The sequence below is a fragment of the Ctenopharyngodon idella genome, chromosome 7, assembly GCF_019924925.1.
Source record: "Ctenopharyngodon idella isolate HZGC_01 chromosome 7, HZGC01, whole genome shotgun sequence".
Lineage (NCBI taxonomy): Eukaryota > Metazoa > Chordata > Actinopteri > Cypriniformes > Xenocyprididae > Ctenopharyngodon > Ctenopharyngodon idella.
In genome coordinates this window covers 32,884,006-32,900,168 of record NC_067226.1, presented here as the reverse complement: position 1 = coordinate 32,900,168, position 16,163 = coordinate 32,884,006, and the positions used below count along the sequence as shown (strand labels likewise).

The window sequence follows — 16,163 nt, the reverse complement described above, 5'->3', positions numbered from 1 at the left end:
AAGCTGATGGGTAACTATAGAAACAAACCATGACATAATCCGTAGCCAAAGAAACTTTCCCATATAAAACTTGTATAATTAAAGGGTTAGTTCACACAAAAATGAAAATAATGTCATTTATTACTCACCCTCATGTCGTTCCACAGCGTAAGACCTTCGTTCATCTTCGGAACGCAAATTAAGATATTTTTGTTGAAATCCGATGGCTCAGTGAGGCCTGTATAGCCAGCAATGACATTTCCTCTCTCAAGATTCATTAATGTACTAAAAACATATTTAAATCAGTTCATGTGAGTACAGTGGTTCAATATTAATATTATAAAGCGACGAGAATATTTTTGGTGCGCCAAAAAAACAAAATAACGACTTATATAGTGATGGCCGATTTCAAAACACTGCTTCAGGAAGCTTCGGAGCGTTATGGATCATGATTCGGATCGCGTGTCAAACCGCCAAACTGCTGAAATCACGTGACTTTGGCGCTCCGAACCTCTGATTCAACACAAAAGATTCATAACGCTCCTCACTGAGCCATCGGATTTAAAAAAAAATCTTAATTTGTGTTCCGATGATTAACGAAGGTCTTACGGGTGTGGAACGACATGAGGGTGAGTAATAAATGACAGAATTTTCATTTTTGGGTGAACTAACCCTTTAAATGTTTATCTCTTTATGAGATTTTCTTTTACAAATGAATGGGTTAAAATGTTTCAAAAACCAAAGCCATTGAAAATAAGAGTACGATGACTGTTGCTCTCTCTATTTGCTCTGCTTATTTCTAAATCTGTGCAAAAATATTTTAATGCACAAAGAGTATTTATGGCTATAAATAATTATAGCTTTTATATTATTCAGGGGTGTAGCCATCATTTCAGAAGTGAGAGGGAAGGAAATGTTGGGTGTAATACCAGTTTTTATCTGACCTCTGTCTAATTGATAGATTTTATTTTTTTATATCTCATCTCTTGCTTTTAATTTTAAATCAATTTGCTTTTAATAAGAAATCAAATACACTGCTGAACAATAACCAATATCTAATATTTTCCCCTATATTTTTATGACAATTTTATGATTGGTTTATGTACTACAAACACTTGTGCATTAAGTCCTCATGGATTTTATACAATGTAAAAAAAAAAAAAAAGATCACAGAATAAGACAGAAAATATAGTACTTTTCAAATGTTTGGAAACATTACATGTAATTGTACAATTGGGCCCATGTCTCTTCTGCTCACCAAGGCTGGATTTATTTAATCAAAAATGCAGTAAAAACAGTAATATTGTGAAATAGTATTACAATTTAAAATAGCTGTTTTCTATGTGATTATATAGTAAAATGTCATTTATTCCCATGATGGCAAAGCTGTATTTTCAGCATCATTACTCCAGTCTTCAGTGTCACATGATCCTTCAGAAATCATTCTATTATGATGAATTGCTGCTCAAGAAACATTTATGATTATTATCAATGTTGAAAACAGTTGTGCTGCTTCATATTTTTGTGGAAACCATGATACCATTCAAGCATTTGTGGTAAGATTAAAAAAAAAGAGAGAGAGATTAATACTTTTATTCTTCAAAGATGCATTATCAAAGTGACAGTGACAATAAATGCAAATAAATACTGTTCATTGAACTTTCTATTCATCAAAGAATCCATGGTTTCCACAAGCAAATCATCATATCAGAATGATTTCTGAAGGATCATGTGACATTGAAGACTGGAGTAATGATGCTGAAAATTCAGCTTTGATCACAGGAATAAATTACATTTTAAAGTATATTCACATAGAAAACAGCTATTGTAATTTGTAATAATATTTCGCAATACTACTGTTTTTACTGTATTTTTTTGATTAAATAAATGCAGCCTATGCGAGCAAGAGACTGATCTCTTATCTTTCAAAATCATTAAAAAGGTTGTTAATTAGCACTGCATTATTCATATACTTTACTGTCAATAAATACCTTGAGATGGCTTGAAAAACACACATAAACCATATCTTGTCGCAATCGTGTGTTTGTCTTCACGTTTCATCAGTCAATTCGTTTGTTAGTAGTGTCTATTACTTCTATGAAACCGTTTTGGACATTCTGCGAGAGAGCGCCCTCCGGCTTCCAGTATGAATGAAACATATACATGAGAGCGAGCGCTCCATAATGTTTAGATCGCCTCATTTTAGTTAAGAATAAAACGACATGTCATGCAAAAAGTGCGGGGGACGAATTTACGATTTATTAAAAGTGCGGGGGACACGTCCCCCCCCCGTCCCCCACATATTCTACGCCCATGAGTTAAACCAATTAGTACTGATGATTCATACAAAAGTGATCATAATTATCACAAAGTGGTTTCATTAAATATAATTATTTCGTAAATACTCCTAAGCATTTATGGAAGGTGGTGCCATGAATATAGCAAGAATAATATAATGAGATGATACATTTACCATTAGCCTACATCAATTATGTTTGTTCAGCGATCACACCTTCAGATTATCCACTATAGCTCATACAAACAATTTGGTGTGAATTAGAACAACCTGTCCTGTAATGTTTTACTAGTTGCCAACCAAAAATGCTTTGTCAACTCTTTATCATTTTATGCTTCTGACTTCACAATGAGTATATATTGTGAACTGTGACTTCACTCTGTTCTTTTTCTTTTTTCATGCTTCTGAAACAATTCTTGGTTTGTGAAAGATTGGTAAAATGAGCTTTGCTCAAGCCAAACTAGAACAAATTTCTTAACTAAACAATGGAATATTATGAAGATGCTACAGTGTAAATATGCAGGAGGGTAAAAAGTACACTTTGTTTTTTTGTTACTTGGATTTTAAAAAATAATAACTTAGGCTTTTAACTGTGGAAAACACTGCCAATGAGCAGGCAAAACTGTTGCATCTCTGACTCAGACATTTACTGTTACACAACAGACTGTTCCACAACATTAACAAGCTCTGGAACATTTGGTGTCCATGTTACGTCACATACTACTTGTTATTGACGGTGAAACTGGATTGACCAATAAAGGAGTGAATAAGTGACCGTTTGGTTAACTGTTTCAGCACTTTATAATATCACGTTTCCAGTGGCCAGTGATCACATGATATGATCATATGATCCACTTTTACCACCTTATAGCAGACTTCAACAGATGGTGCAAATAGATGTGTCAGTGTCAGCATTATGTAAGAGCTGCGCAGGTAAACCTCACTCTGCTGGCCTCAAGAGGCACACCAGCGACTGACACTATAGTTTAGCGTCTTTGTTAGTGTGTAGAGAGAGAAAGAGAGAGAGACTTATATACATTGATATTAAACAAGCATTTTCTTACACAATATTCATGGAAATTCTCTAAAAATATGTGCAGGATCTATTGACAAGTCTGTTATATTGGGATATCACCAATAATAAAAATTTATATATATGGGTCATTGATGATTAAGGTTTTTAAAAGTGTAAAAAAACAATGGCGATATAATTAAGTTTTAACAATGAGATTATGTGGTTTTTATAATCAATTAAAACTGCTTTTGTCACTTTTTACAAGATGGACATAAAGTCATTCGGTTTAACCAAAATTTCGGTTTTACCGAATGACACTTTTGGTTATACCAAATGACGATATTTTCAAACAATGCTAACAGGCTGATATCTAGCTAGCTAGCAAAAGGACAATCAAACATTTTATATTTAGTTTTTGAAATATTACAACATTTTCCATGTTTTATAGCGGTTGTACCGAATGACCTGATGTTTCGGGACATGCGTATGAGCAAGTGAAAACATGAATTTTTCAAATAGTTTAAGAGGGAGTTAGTTACTTTGCTTCATGACCATGTGGTCTGTTTCAGCTGTCTGAACGATGTCACATCCTGTCACATGATACTGACCGCATGACTTGATCCAAAATGGTCCCTTTATATTGGTTACTCTGAATGACATCAATGAAATTCATTTTTCCGGACATTCTTTCTCATAACAAAGCAACGACTTCTACACATAATTTTAATACCATTTTGCACTATGTTGATATATGATGTTATAAAATCATGCCAGAATAAATATACATTTATTACATTTTAAGATATTTTAATCACAAATGAAATGGCTGTTAAACCGAATGGCCTTTTGATACTTCAAAATCTTTAAAATACCTTTATATGTAGAAAAAAATATATAATTAAAACATTTTGGATTCAATAAAAGAGATCTAGTTGTACTACCTTACATACTTTGGATGTCATATCTTTGTTTTTTTATTATTATTAAGGCTTTGGACAAAAAAATGACCCGCCACATCATTGACGTCACTGATATATATAAAATACACTTTTAAAAATAAAGGTTCTTTTGGCCATGAAGAACCTTTAACATCCATAGAATCTTCCCAATGCACAAAAGGTTCTTTATAGTGGAAAAAGGTTCTTTAGATTATTAATCTTAATGTGTTACAGTAAGTACTAATGTTAATTCATTGGGTGTTTTTTCGGCTACATTTAACCCTTCTGGTCTTGCACAAGTCTTGCGGCATAGGTCACTGTATGATGTGCCTTTCAAAAGTTTGGAGTCAGTAAGATTTTTTTTTTTTAAGAAATTAATAATTTTATTTCACAAGGGTGCATTTACAATAAACGCTCTTCTTATGAACTTTCATTTCATTAAAGAATAAAAATACACAAAATATAAAAATAAAAATATGAAGCAAAGATATACAAAAATATGAAGCAGCACAACTGCTTTCAACAAAATAGCAAATCAACATATTAGAAAGATTTCTGAAGGATCATGTGACACTGAAGACTGGAGTAATGATGCTGAAAATTATCGTATGTTGTCTTCACAAATGTGTCACTAAAAGTTTCTTAGGGGTTCTTCATGACATCAGTGGGAAAACCCAACCTTTATTTCTAAGAGTGAATATTGAAATCAGTGAGACATATACTAGTCGTTCTTCAGGCATGTTTTTTTTTTTTTCTGTTGCACAAAAAAAGCCCTATAATCCGATGAAGATGACTGTTGAGTCAGCGAGATACTCCTCACATCCTGGGTGTAGCACCTAACAAGCTATTGAATTCAAACCTCTTATTAAATAGACCACTGATACGTACAAGGACAAAGATGAAGCGTCTAGACATTTTTCCTTCCCCTGTATTTTTATAAGGACTGCAATTTTTGGTCATTTTAAACCCCAGCACTTCCAAAGCATATCATTACCTAATGCTTCTCAAATATAGGCGCTAGCTAAAAGGAAAACTCTAATTATTGTAAAGAAAGTCCCTTTTGGACTCCTCTTGCTGCATGTTTATAATATTGGATATTGGATTCTGGCAGTTAAAAAAAAATAGGCTATTAATTGTGTTTACTCTGTAAACCAATTATCTTAAAAAGCAAATTAGTACCTTGAATCTCTATGGAATTTAATTTTGAGGGTATTTTATATGTTTTAGATCATATTATTTTGTTTGAATTGTTGTTATGTATGTAAGTAAGTTTTTCACAATCGTCTTGACTTCATTTTAGGTAATCTCGGGGTGGATCCTGTGCTTCGTGCGTGTTGCGTCATGCATCGTGATGTGATACAAATACTCCTCCGCCATGCGCGTGAACTCATAATCGTTTCATTCACGAGGACGGACTGAAGGTTACCTGCTTCAACAGTGCTTGAACGGCAACCGAACTTCTGTCTTTTCGCTTTTCCATCAATCAACTTCTTTGATTCCACTCATTTTGTTTTCTGTTGAAATCGAAAATTAAGACGCTTGCTTTAAAAACAAATCTACTCGAACCAGCGTCGTTGACCATCTTTGCGAATAACACCAATTAAATCAAAAGGTAAGTCTTTTATCAGAATCATCACGTTTATTCACATATTCAATTCAGATTGTTTATATTTATTTTGATGTATGAATAACTCGCTTTGTATAGAGATTGCTGTATCTATCACTAGCGTGCGATACGCAGAGCCGCCATCTTGTTTGTTTGTTTTTTATCGATTTAGTCCTGCAAGGAAAATAAGAATCGAATCAAATAAAACGGAATTCGCTTCGTCTGCCAAATTGTCGTTAATTTGAATCAATGAAATGTTTGTAAAGGCCACAGAGTCCTCAAATGGCCTCCACGTCCATATGTCTCCTAATGTATTATTTTATCGACCATTTTGCGTTCGTTATCGCGTTTGTTAAGACTGGATTTTTGTTATAATCGCCAAAAATATTTAACAACATACGGTAAGCAATTTGTTTGAAAATTGGTGACGCTGCTTTCCCAATGAAAGTGGATGGGGACTGGAGCTGTCGATCCAAATTTTAAAAACGCTGCGATCTTCGTAAATCGTGTTATCTTCTGTTTATTTCCTCAAGGTGACACTTTTTTATGTTTAATTATTTATTGTTTTAGACAAAAATATTTAATAACATATGTTAAACAGTTTGTCTGAAAACTGGTGACGCTGCTTTCCCAATGAAAGTGGATGGGGACTGGAGATGTCGACACAATTTTAAAACACTGCGATCTTCGTAAATACTGTTACCTTCTGTTTATGTCGTGAAGGTGACATTTTTTATGTTTAATTATTTATGGTTTTAGATGTTTCTGTTAAGTAACTATTTATTTGTTTATCTGTTTATACTACTTTTTTGTCTATCCCCGTATGTTAAGTAAAAAAAAAAAAAAAAAATCTTCGTAAATACTGACGACGTTCATATATCTTTTAACACTAGCTGTAATTTTACTGTTCGTTTTGGCGTGCTTAACAGTTGTTTTCGATAGTCAATCTTTTGTTTTCACGCCTAGAATTTAATATCATATGATGAACAATTATTTTTGAGGAATATAGGCACTGCTCTTTTAATATAATAAAAGTGGATGGGGACTGGCGTTGTCACCCTCCAAAACGCTAACCGAAAAATCATTTTAAGTCGTTCGATAGGTTTGGTTTAATGTTCCCAGGTCACAAGGGTTTTTTCCTAATCCTTTATTTAGTAAACAGGTTTCAAGATCATCTAGTGTTACGTAGAATATGTTGTATGAGGTGTTACCCCAGGTCAAATTTCAGAAGCATTCATTCATGAGCTGTTTTTATGTCGCTTTTCAACAGTGTCATAATTATAGTTGAGTTAATTATAGGTTAGACTATGTACATTGGCCAGATCTCTTGAGTAGGTGAGATTTGACCAACAGGCCAAACCTTGAGTAGAATTATCTAAGTGATCCAGGAAATGAGTGCCATGTGATCATGTGCTTTTCCTCGTAACAAACAAATGAACATTAACACCACCTGTCCTGAGGATGTATTAAACACCATACAGCAACTTACAGAAAGTTGTGTGGTGTAAACACCTGCTGCCATGTCTGGAACAGACAATAGACAATATTATTAGTGGGTCTGCGGTGAGCAACGATGCGTGGAAATGCAGAAGTTGATGTTGGAGAGGTTACAATGTGTTCCTTAATAATGGGGATGTCGGAGGCTTTTTTTTATTTTATGCACTAAAAAGATCTAATCTGTGTCCTCTCTTACAGAAACATGAGCTCTCAGGTGAGACAGAACTTCGAGGAGGCCTGCGAAGCCGCCATCAACCGTCAGATCAACATGGAGCTGTATGCGTCCTACGTCTACCTTTCTATGGTGAGAATACAAGACCATTATAACATCCCTTTCCCATTTGGAGTAAAGTGTAGTGTTCTAGGTGAAAGGGATGACGGGAAGGAGCATTGAGTTTAGTATGTGAATGAACCTTGCTTGAAAGTTTAGTTAATGATTCATTCGCTATCTGTTCTAATTGTTTTATGTCTCTCGTGCAGTCGTACTACTTTGACCGAGATGATCAGGCTCTGCACAACTTTGCAAAGTTTTTCCACCATCAGTCCCACGAAGAGCGCGAACATGCCGAGAAACTGATGAAGTTTCAGAACCAGAGGGGAGGGAGGATCTTTCTGCAGGACGTGAAGGTACGTCTATATGGTGTGTTCATGTGATAGCATTACAGATTGGCAGGACAAGGCAAGGACGCAGAGATAGAGAGGAGAGGGTTTGGGTGGGGCTCTTATCTTTAACTGACACTGACTAAACTTCAACTGACGGTAAGCATGTTTATTGAGCTTCGCTTTGTCTTAGTGAGAGATTAAAAAGCATAACGGCCAACCGCAAATGCTCTCAGTACAGATTTTGCAGTAACCTTTATGATATTTGCATGAGTTGCAAGAGGGCAGGAGTGATTTACCAGTTTCATTGGTTAGGCAAAAATTGTAGGTTCACGTGAAGTGTTTTTAGGAAGTTTGCTTGGCATCTGACTAGTTTTAACTGCATGTTTAATTTTTATTTGTAGGGCTGCAACGAACAATTATTTTGATTAATCAGTTAACCTGTTTTATCTGTTTGATTTAGTCAGATGGAAAAGGCTTAATCAGATGAAAAGATTAATAATTTAATTAATTTTTTTAAAATCCATTATTTACAAAATTATTTCAGATCCTGTGTTTGATATCAGGTGGTACAACCAAATAGTTGCATGTATATACTGTAGTTGTACCACCTGACATGGAAAGTGAACCATACTTGAAATGAGCAGTTTTTACCAGTATTTGAGAGAGATCTACAAACCTTTTACCTCTGCCACAAGGATCAGTTTTACTGTTGTTACCTTGTCAATTTATAATAAGAGTCACGTTTGCAGTCGTGCCACCCTGACATTTGAGAACATACAAAGTGCTGAACAAAAGTTTTTCAATTATCTCAACAGCTTTAAAATGGCTGATATTTATAAAATTTGTTTATATGAAAGGTTTCAAACCTAAAATTATGCCATAGGATTTAGTTTTTCATTTTAAATAGTTGGACCACCTGACATTTTGGTGGTTTAAGATAACAAAACATAAAACATATGCATTATTTAAATGTACTAAAAATGAATTCAAACTAAATAGATTCTTAGAATAAAGTGAATATATGTCATGATTTTATCAAATTATTTTAAAAGCAAATAATGCACTTGGACACACAAATATGCACGTCATGTCATTGATCTATTTACAGTTAAGGATACAACTGTAAAATGTAAGGTATGCGCTGAGAAAAATGTCTCTCAATGTACCCGTCAAAGCTAAAATTTGTCTCAATAAGAAATAGTGTCACGTAAGACCTACAATAAACTCTTTCCCTCAAATCTTACCTAAAACTTATTAGAATGTATTAAAGGACATTTTAGGCATTACATATTTGCATCGATCAAGTTCCAATAAATAAGAAGAAAAAGAAAAGAAATGGGATAAAGTACTTAATTCTCCGGGTTATGTTTAAAAAAAAAATCTATTAATAGCAATTTTTTTTTTCTGTAATTAATCGCAATTAAAAACACTGGAGTTTTTAATATTTTCATATTGTAATTTCACAGTTACACTCCAAATTAATGTAGAAACAACTTAAAGACAGTATATTTTAAATTTGTTTAATGGCATCTTTTTATGAATGAAGGCCAGTATCACTGGCTAATACTGCTACTGATGTCTCTGAAAATTATTTTATTTTTATTTTATTTTTTTTAAACATTAATTATAGACATTCAACATTACAGTATAAATGAAAGCTATCAATTTCAACATTTATTAGGCTTAAGAAAAAAAAAAAACTTTTAATTTGAGTGAACTTAAAACAATCTTCACAAATGCATTATATTAATGTCATATTTACCTGTGGCCTTCACCCGTCTAACAGAAATTAAATAAAGTTATCAAACACTTTACAGTCTTCACTGCATAAATTATAAATTAGAGATTAATTCTTACTAAAGCCACCGTTTTCTCTGTTCCCTTTGTTCTTTGATGAACAATAGTGACAGACATCATCACAGTAACTGGTTTATTAGGCTGCTGTCACTTTAAGAGCTGCCGCTGCCGAACATGATCTGACGCGCATCTCATTTTCTCACAACTCTTTAAGTTCATTTAAGACGTTATTTAACTCCTTTAAGACTGCTCTTATGAGGATACTCGACAAAATGGGCATTTTGGCATAAACAATGCATTGCTTTCTTTTAAATACACGAGTTAACATAAAAAAAAAAAACATATTTTATTGTGACGCTATCGCTGGGTTACCTCATTATTTGTACTGTAATACAAGATTTTGTTCATGCCACTTTTAACCTTTATGTCTAAATCAATTAAACCTTGTGTTTATGCATGACAGAAACCTGAAAAGGATGAGTGGGGAAGTGGTGTGGAAGCGCTGGAATGTGCCCTGCAGCTGGAGAAGAGCGTCAATCACTCCCTCCTGGAGCTGCATAAGCTGGCCTCTCAGCACAACGACCCTCACGTGAGTGTGCAGCCTCACATACCAGTGCAACTAGACGACTTCATTCACAAACAAACTTATTCCAAACACACCTGTCTTGTTTCTTACAGATGTGCGATTTCATTGAGACACACTACTTGGACGAGCAGGTGAAGTCCATCAAAGAGCTGGGCGACTGGGTGACCAACCTGCGCCGCATGGGCGCCCCCCAGAATGGCATGGCCGAGTACATGTTCGACAAGCTCACGCTTGGCAAGGAGAGCAGCTAAAGTCTCCGTCCGTTTTCTATATGAGTGTTTAATGCCCTACATGCCATCAAACTCTATATTTTGTTGTTTAACTGACTGACTGGTCAACCTGTGTATGTCCAGTTATTTAAGCAGAAAAACCTCTTACCTTGTTTTGCTCTATAATGCTTTGCTGTTGCACTTCTCATAAGCCATCGCAGTCTATATCTCATTCACAATGCGACCTATTCTGCATGTGTTGTGTGATTCATCATTGAAATTATGCTCCAAACCAATAAAACAGAAACCTCTGGGATCTGAACTTGAGTTGTGACTCATTTAAATGTTTTCATGCTTTGATTTGAGCTTCCAATGGGGTTAATTATGGAAATATGCAAAGGCTAACTTTAGGGATTTATTTTGCATGTTTTATATGTATTTAATCTTAGGAAATTAAAGTTTTCCTTGCATATTTGGAGGTATAAAAAATGGTGATTACTTTTCCCTACAAGACTAACGGCAGGTAAAATTATTTGTCCCATGTCTCAATCGGTAAAGCCAGAAATGGCTTAAATTAATTTTTCAAGGTTATTTTGGGCTCCATATACATTATTGTTCAAAACTTTGGGATTGGTAAGATTTTGTTTGTTTTATACAGAAGTCTGTTCACCAAGGCTGCAATATGTGAAACATTATTGCTAATTAAGAACTTTTCTATTTGAATATATGTTAAAATGTAATTTTTTTTTTTTCCTGATGCAAATCATTACAAATCAGCATCATTACTCCAGTCTTCAGTGTCACATGATCCTTCAGAAATCATTCTGATATGATCAGTGGCATAGCAAGTCAGCCCCGGGCCCATATGGAAAAAAATTTTTACGGGCCCCCCTCAGCTTCGTGGACTTTAATATGAATAAGATATCATCACTAACATGCAGACAAAATAATTCACTGGAATGATGAAGAATCTCTCGTTTTTCTCCTCAAATCCTCACGTCTTTCCAGGTTTGTTTTTGCAGGTAAATACAATTGATTATCTGTCAAAATGACCGAAATCACTTTGAAATAGTATCAGGCAATGAACATTTTTTTATTAAGGCAACGTACTGTATGTTACATAATACAGATATATATATTATATATATATATATATATACACTGCTCAAAAAAATTAAGGGAACACTTTTTAATCAGAGAATAGCATCAAGTCAGTTAAACTCCTGGGATATTGATCTGGTCAGTTCAGTAGCAGAGAGGGTTGTTAATCAGTTTCAGCTGCTTTGGTGTTAATGAAATTAACAACAGGTGCATTAGATGGGCAACAATGAGACGACCCCCAAAACAGGAATGGTTTTACAGGTGAAGGCCACTGACATTTTTTCCCTACTCATCTTTTCTGACTGTTTTTCACTAGTTTTGCATTTGGCTAGGGTCAGTGTCACTACTGGTAGCATGAGGTGATACCTGGACCCTACAGAGGTTGCACAGGCAGTCCAACTCCTCCAGGATGGCACATCAATACCTGCCATTGCCAGAAGGTTTGCTGTGTCTCCCAGCACAGTTTCAAGAGCATGGAGGAGATTCCAGGAGACATGCAGTTACTCTAGGAGAGCTAGACAGGGCTGTAGAAGGTCCTTAACCCATCAGCAGGACCGGTGTCTGCTCCTTTGTGCAAGGAGGAAGAGGACGAGCACTGCCAGAGCCCTACAAAATGACCTCCAGCAGGCCACTGGTGTGAATGTCCCTGACCAAACAATCAGAAACAGACTTCATAAGGGTGGCCTGAGGCCCCGACGTCCTCTAGTGAAAGGGTCTGGAGAAGCTGTAAAACACCCATAAGCGTCATGGGGCGTAGGAATAAGGTGGATAGCAAAGATTTATTAAGAAGAGGTGGTGAAAGTGGTTTAGTGTTAATATTTCAGCCAGATCTGGTGTCTAATATCTGTAGTCATGACATCAAAAGAACAAAAGTGTTTGAGTGGAACAGTGGTTGAGAAGGAAATAAAAATAGCCTACTTCTCTTTTCATAAGAAGCAGGTGTTTTATAACCTAACTATTTCAGTATTTACACTTCCTCTTCTGTGAACTGTCATTGATACAGAAAATAAACAATGCATTTATGTAGAAAAACGAGTGGTTTCTGCAGACCAAAACTGAAAAAAGACCTTGTGTTTCAGTTCATTGTGTGCTTCCATTGTTAATCTAATAGATTTATTGCTGAAAATTATTCATTTTAAACCACTATTACCTTAAATGTTACCATTAGAGCTTAATTGTCAGTTTCTGCTTGACCTGGTCGGAGTTTATTCATTCAGAATTAGAAGCTCATCACATGATGAATCCCATTTAGTGACTAAGCAACACGAAGTACAAGAATAAACATGACTGAATAATGCATTTATAATATTTTTAGGATGTCAACAAAGGAGATATGAGAAAGTCAGTGTTAGTATGTGATGAAACAGGAAAGACTTTGGTCCAAACCACCTGTCTGAGTGCTTGTCAAGATGAACACTTTGGTATGCTGGAAAAAAAAAACAGCTTGTCATCGTGAGCTCTGCTTTGTTACACAATGAAATCTATTTTTTCTTTCATTCTTACAGACAGGTTAATGTCTCATACTTTTAAGGTCATGCAGTAGGGAATAGCAGATTAAACTATATTGGTTGATTAAACTATAAAAGTCTGTATTGTGATTTACCAATTTTATCAATTCATTACCATTCAAAAGTTTTTTTTTTTTTTTTGGAAAGAAATTAATACTTTTATTCAGCAAGCATGCATTAAATTGTCAAAAATTAACAGTATTATAATGTTACAAATTTATCACAGTGTTCACAAAAATAATAAACAGTACAACTGTTTCTTAAGCATCAAATCATCATATTAGAATGATTTCTGAAGGATCATGTGACACTGAAGACTGGAGTAATGATGCTGAAAATTCAGCTTTGATCACATGTTATAAAAAATGTATTAAAATAGAACATAGTAATTTTAAATTGTAATAATATCTCTCAATATTACTGTTTTTACTGTACAAACCCGATTCCAAAAAAGTTGGGACACTGTACAGATTGTGAATAAAAAAGGAATGCAATGATGTGGAAGTTTCAAATTTCAATATTTTATTCAGAATACAACATAGATGACATATCGAATGTTTAAACTGAGAAAATGTATCATTTTAAGGGAAAAATAAGTTGATTTTAATCAACTTATTTCATGGCATCAACACATCTCAAAAAAGTTGGGACAAGGCCATGTTTACCACTGTGTGGCATCCCCTCTTCTTTTTATAACAGTCTGCAAACGTCTGGGGACTGTGGGGACGAGTTGCTCAAGTTTAGGAATAGGAATGTTGTCCCATTCTTGTCTAATAAAGGCTTCTAGTTGCTCAACTGTCTTAGGTCTTCTTTGTCGCATCTTCCTCTTTATGATGCGCCAAATGTTTTCTATGGGTAAAAGATCTGGACTGCAGGCTGGCCATTTCAGTACCCGGATCCTTCTTCTACGCAGCCATGATGTTGTAATTGATGCAGTATGTGGTCTGGCATTGTCATGTTGGAAAATGCAAGGTCTTCCCTGAAAGAGACGACATCTGGATGGGAGCATATGTTGTTCTAGAACTTGGATATACCTTTCAGCATTGATGGTGCCTTTCCAGATGCGTAAGCTGCCCATGCCACACGCACTCATGCAACCCCATACCATCAGAGATGCAGGCTTCTGAACTGAGCGCTGATAACAACTTGGGTTGTCCTTGTCCTCTTTAGTCCGGATGACATGGCGTCCCAGTTTTCCAAAAAGAACTTCAAATTTTGATTCGTCTGACCACAGAACAGTTTTCCACTTTGCCACAGTCCATTTTAAATGAGCCTTGGCTCAGAGAAAACGCCTGCGCTTCTGGATCATGTTTAGATATGGCTTCTTTTTTGACCTATAGAGTTTTAGCCGGCAACGGCGAATGGCACGGTGGATTGTGTTCACCGACAATGTCTTCTGGAAGTATTCCTGAGCCCATGTTGTGATTTCCATTACAGTAGCATTCCTGTATGTGATGCAGTGCCGTCTAAGGGCCCAAAGATCACGGGCATCCAGTATGGTTTTCTGGCCTTGACCCTTACGCACAGAGATTGTTCCAGATTCTCTGAATCTTTGGATGATATTATGCACTGTAGATGATGATAACTTCAAACTCTTTGCAATTTTTCTCTGAGAAACTCCTTTCTAATATTGCTCCACTATTTTTCGCCGCAGCATTGGGGGAATTGGTGATCCTCTGCCCATCTTGACTTCTGAGAGACACTGCCACTCTGAGAGGCTCTTTTTATACCCAGTCATGTTGCCAATTGACCTAATAAGTTGCAAATTGGTCCTCCAGCTGTTCATTATATGTACATTTAACTTTGCCGGCCTCTTATTGCTACCTGTCCCAACTTTTTTGGAATGTGTAGCTCTCATGAAATCCAAAATGAGCCAATATTTGGCATGATATTTCAAAATGTCTCACTTTCAACATTTGATATGTTATCTATATTCTATTGTGAATAAAATATGAGATTTGTAAATGATTGCATTCCTTTTTTATTCACAATTTGTACAGTGTCCCAACTTTTTTGGAATCGGGTTTGTATTTTTGATCAGATAAATGAAGCCTTGATGAGCAGAAGAGACTTCCATTAAAAACATTTTACCAACCAGATTTTTTTAACAGCAGTAAAAATAATTAATAAAATCTGACACATTTTAGCAAATGTTTTGGAAGCTTATCTTTTGTTTGGAATGAAAGTTCTTGTTTGGGATTTATTTATTTATCTCTTGTACTTTGTAATGGATTTTCATTTTCTATCTGTTTTGGTAACTGGAAACTAAACAAGTGAGCTCAGAGTTTAAGAGTCTAAATCAATTATTAGCCAAAAAACAAATTCATTGTCTGATAAAACTATCTCATCGGGTCATATCCCACTTCTCCATGTGTGGGTTAACATTACCATTGGGTATAATGAAGATTTCAGTGGTTTTGCTTCCAGATTTGAAAATCGTGTACATTACAAATGCTTCCACTTCAATAGCACACACACACACACACACACACACACGCACGCACGCACACGCACAAACACGCACACAGAGGGAGGCTGGTTAATGTGCTTCTGCTGTACATCTGCAGACATCTGGAAATTTCCTTCTCTCTGAATGACCTTTATTAATGTTTCAGCAGCCATGAGAGCTGGAAAAGATGTCAGCAGCATGAGAAGTGAAACTGAAATTATGTGCATGAATTTTAAACATCAGTCAGAAAGGTTTATACTAAAAATTAGTATTTATAATATTTATATTTAGTTGAATTACAATGTTATACATTTTAAAGATTAAATTATTTATTTATTTATATTAAAACATACACTTTTTAATAAGCTAAAAATGCTATTTCATACCACAGAAACTAATTCATTTCTGCCATACAACACATCCTTTGCATGTTTCATAGATGCAAAAGGTTCCTTAATGAGCTAAATGATCTAAATAATTACGTAAATAATGAACTGGTTGTTTCAATAGGTACTGTACAGTGTTTCCTGTCCTCTTTACTTTAAAAACTGTCTATAAAGGGTAATATTTTAGGTCTGA

General features: G+C 35.1%; 1 protein-coding gene and 1 long non-coding RNA gene across 2 annotated transcripts in view; both read left to right on the top strand.

Annotated features, from left to right (window-relative positions):
- The window catches only part of LOC127515943 (uncharacterized), a 75,357-nt gene extending 60,071 nt beyond the window's left edge, over positions 1-15,286 (top strand). Inside the window, exon 2 of the long non-coding RNA XR_007930891.1 lies at positions 13,940-15,286. This is a non-coding gene — a long non-coding RNA (uncharacterized LOC127515943). The remainder of the gene's footprint in view (positions 1-13,939) is intronic.
- Positions 5,567-10,848, top strand: fth1a (ferritin, heavy polypeptide 1a). The gene is made up of 5 exons (XM_051900119.1): positions 5,567-5,840; positions 7,530-7,635; positions 7,812-7,958; positions 10,195-10,320; positions 10,410-10,848. Exons 2-5 carry the CDS (start codon positions 7,534-7,536, stop codon positions 10,566-10,568), a joined length of 534 nt encoding a protein of 177 aa, XP_051756079.1. The 5' UTR covers positions 5,567-5,840; positions 7,530-7,533; the 3' UTR covers positions 10,569-10,848.
- Positions 15,287-16,163: the final 877 nt, after the last annotated feature.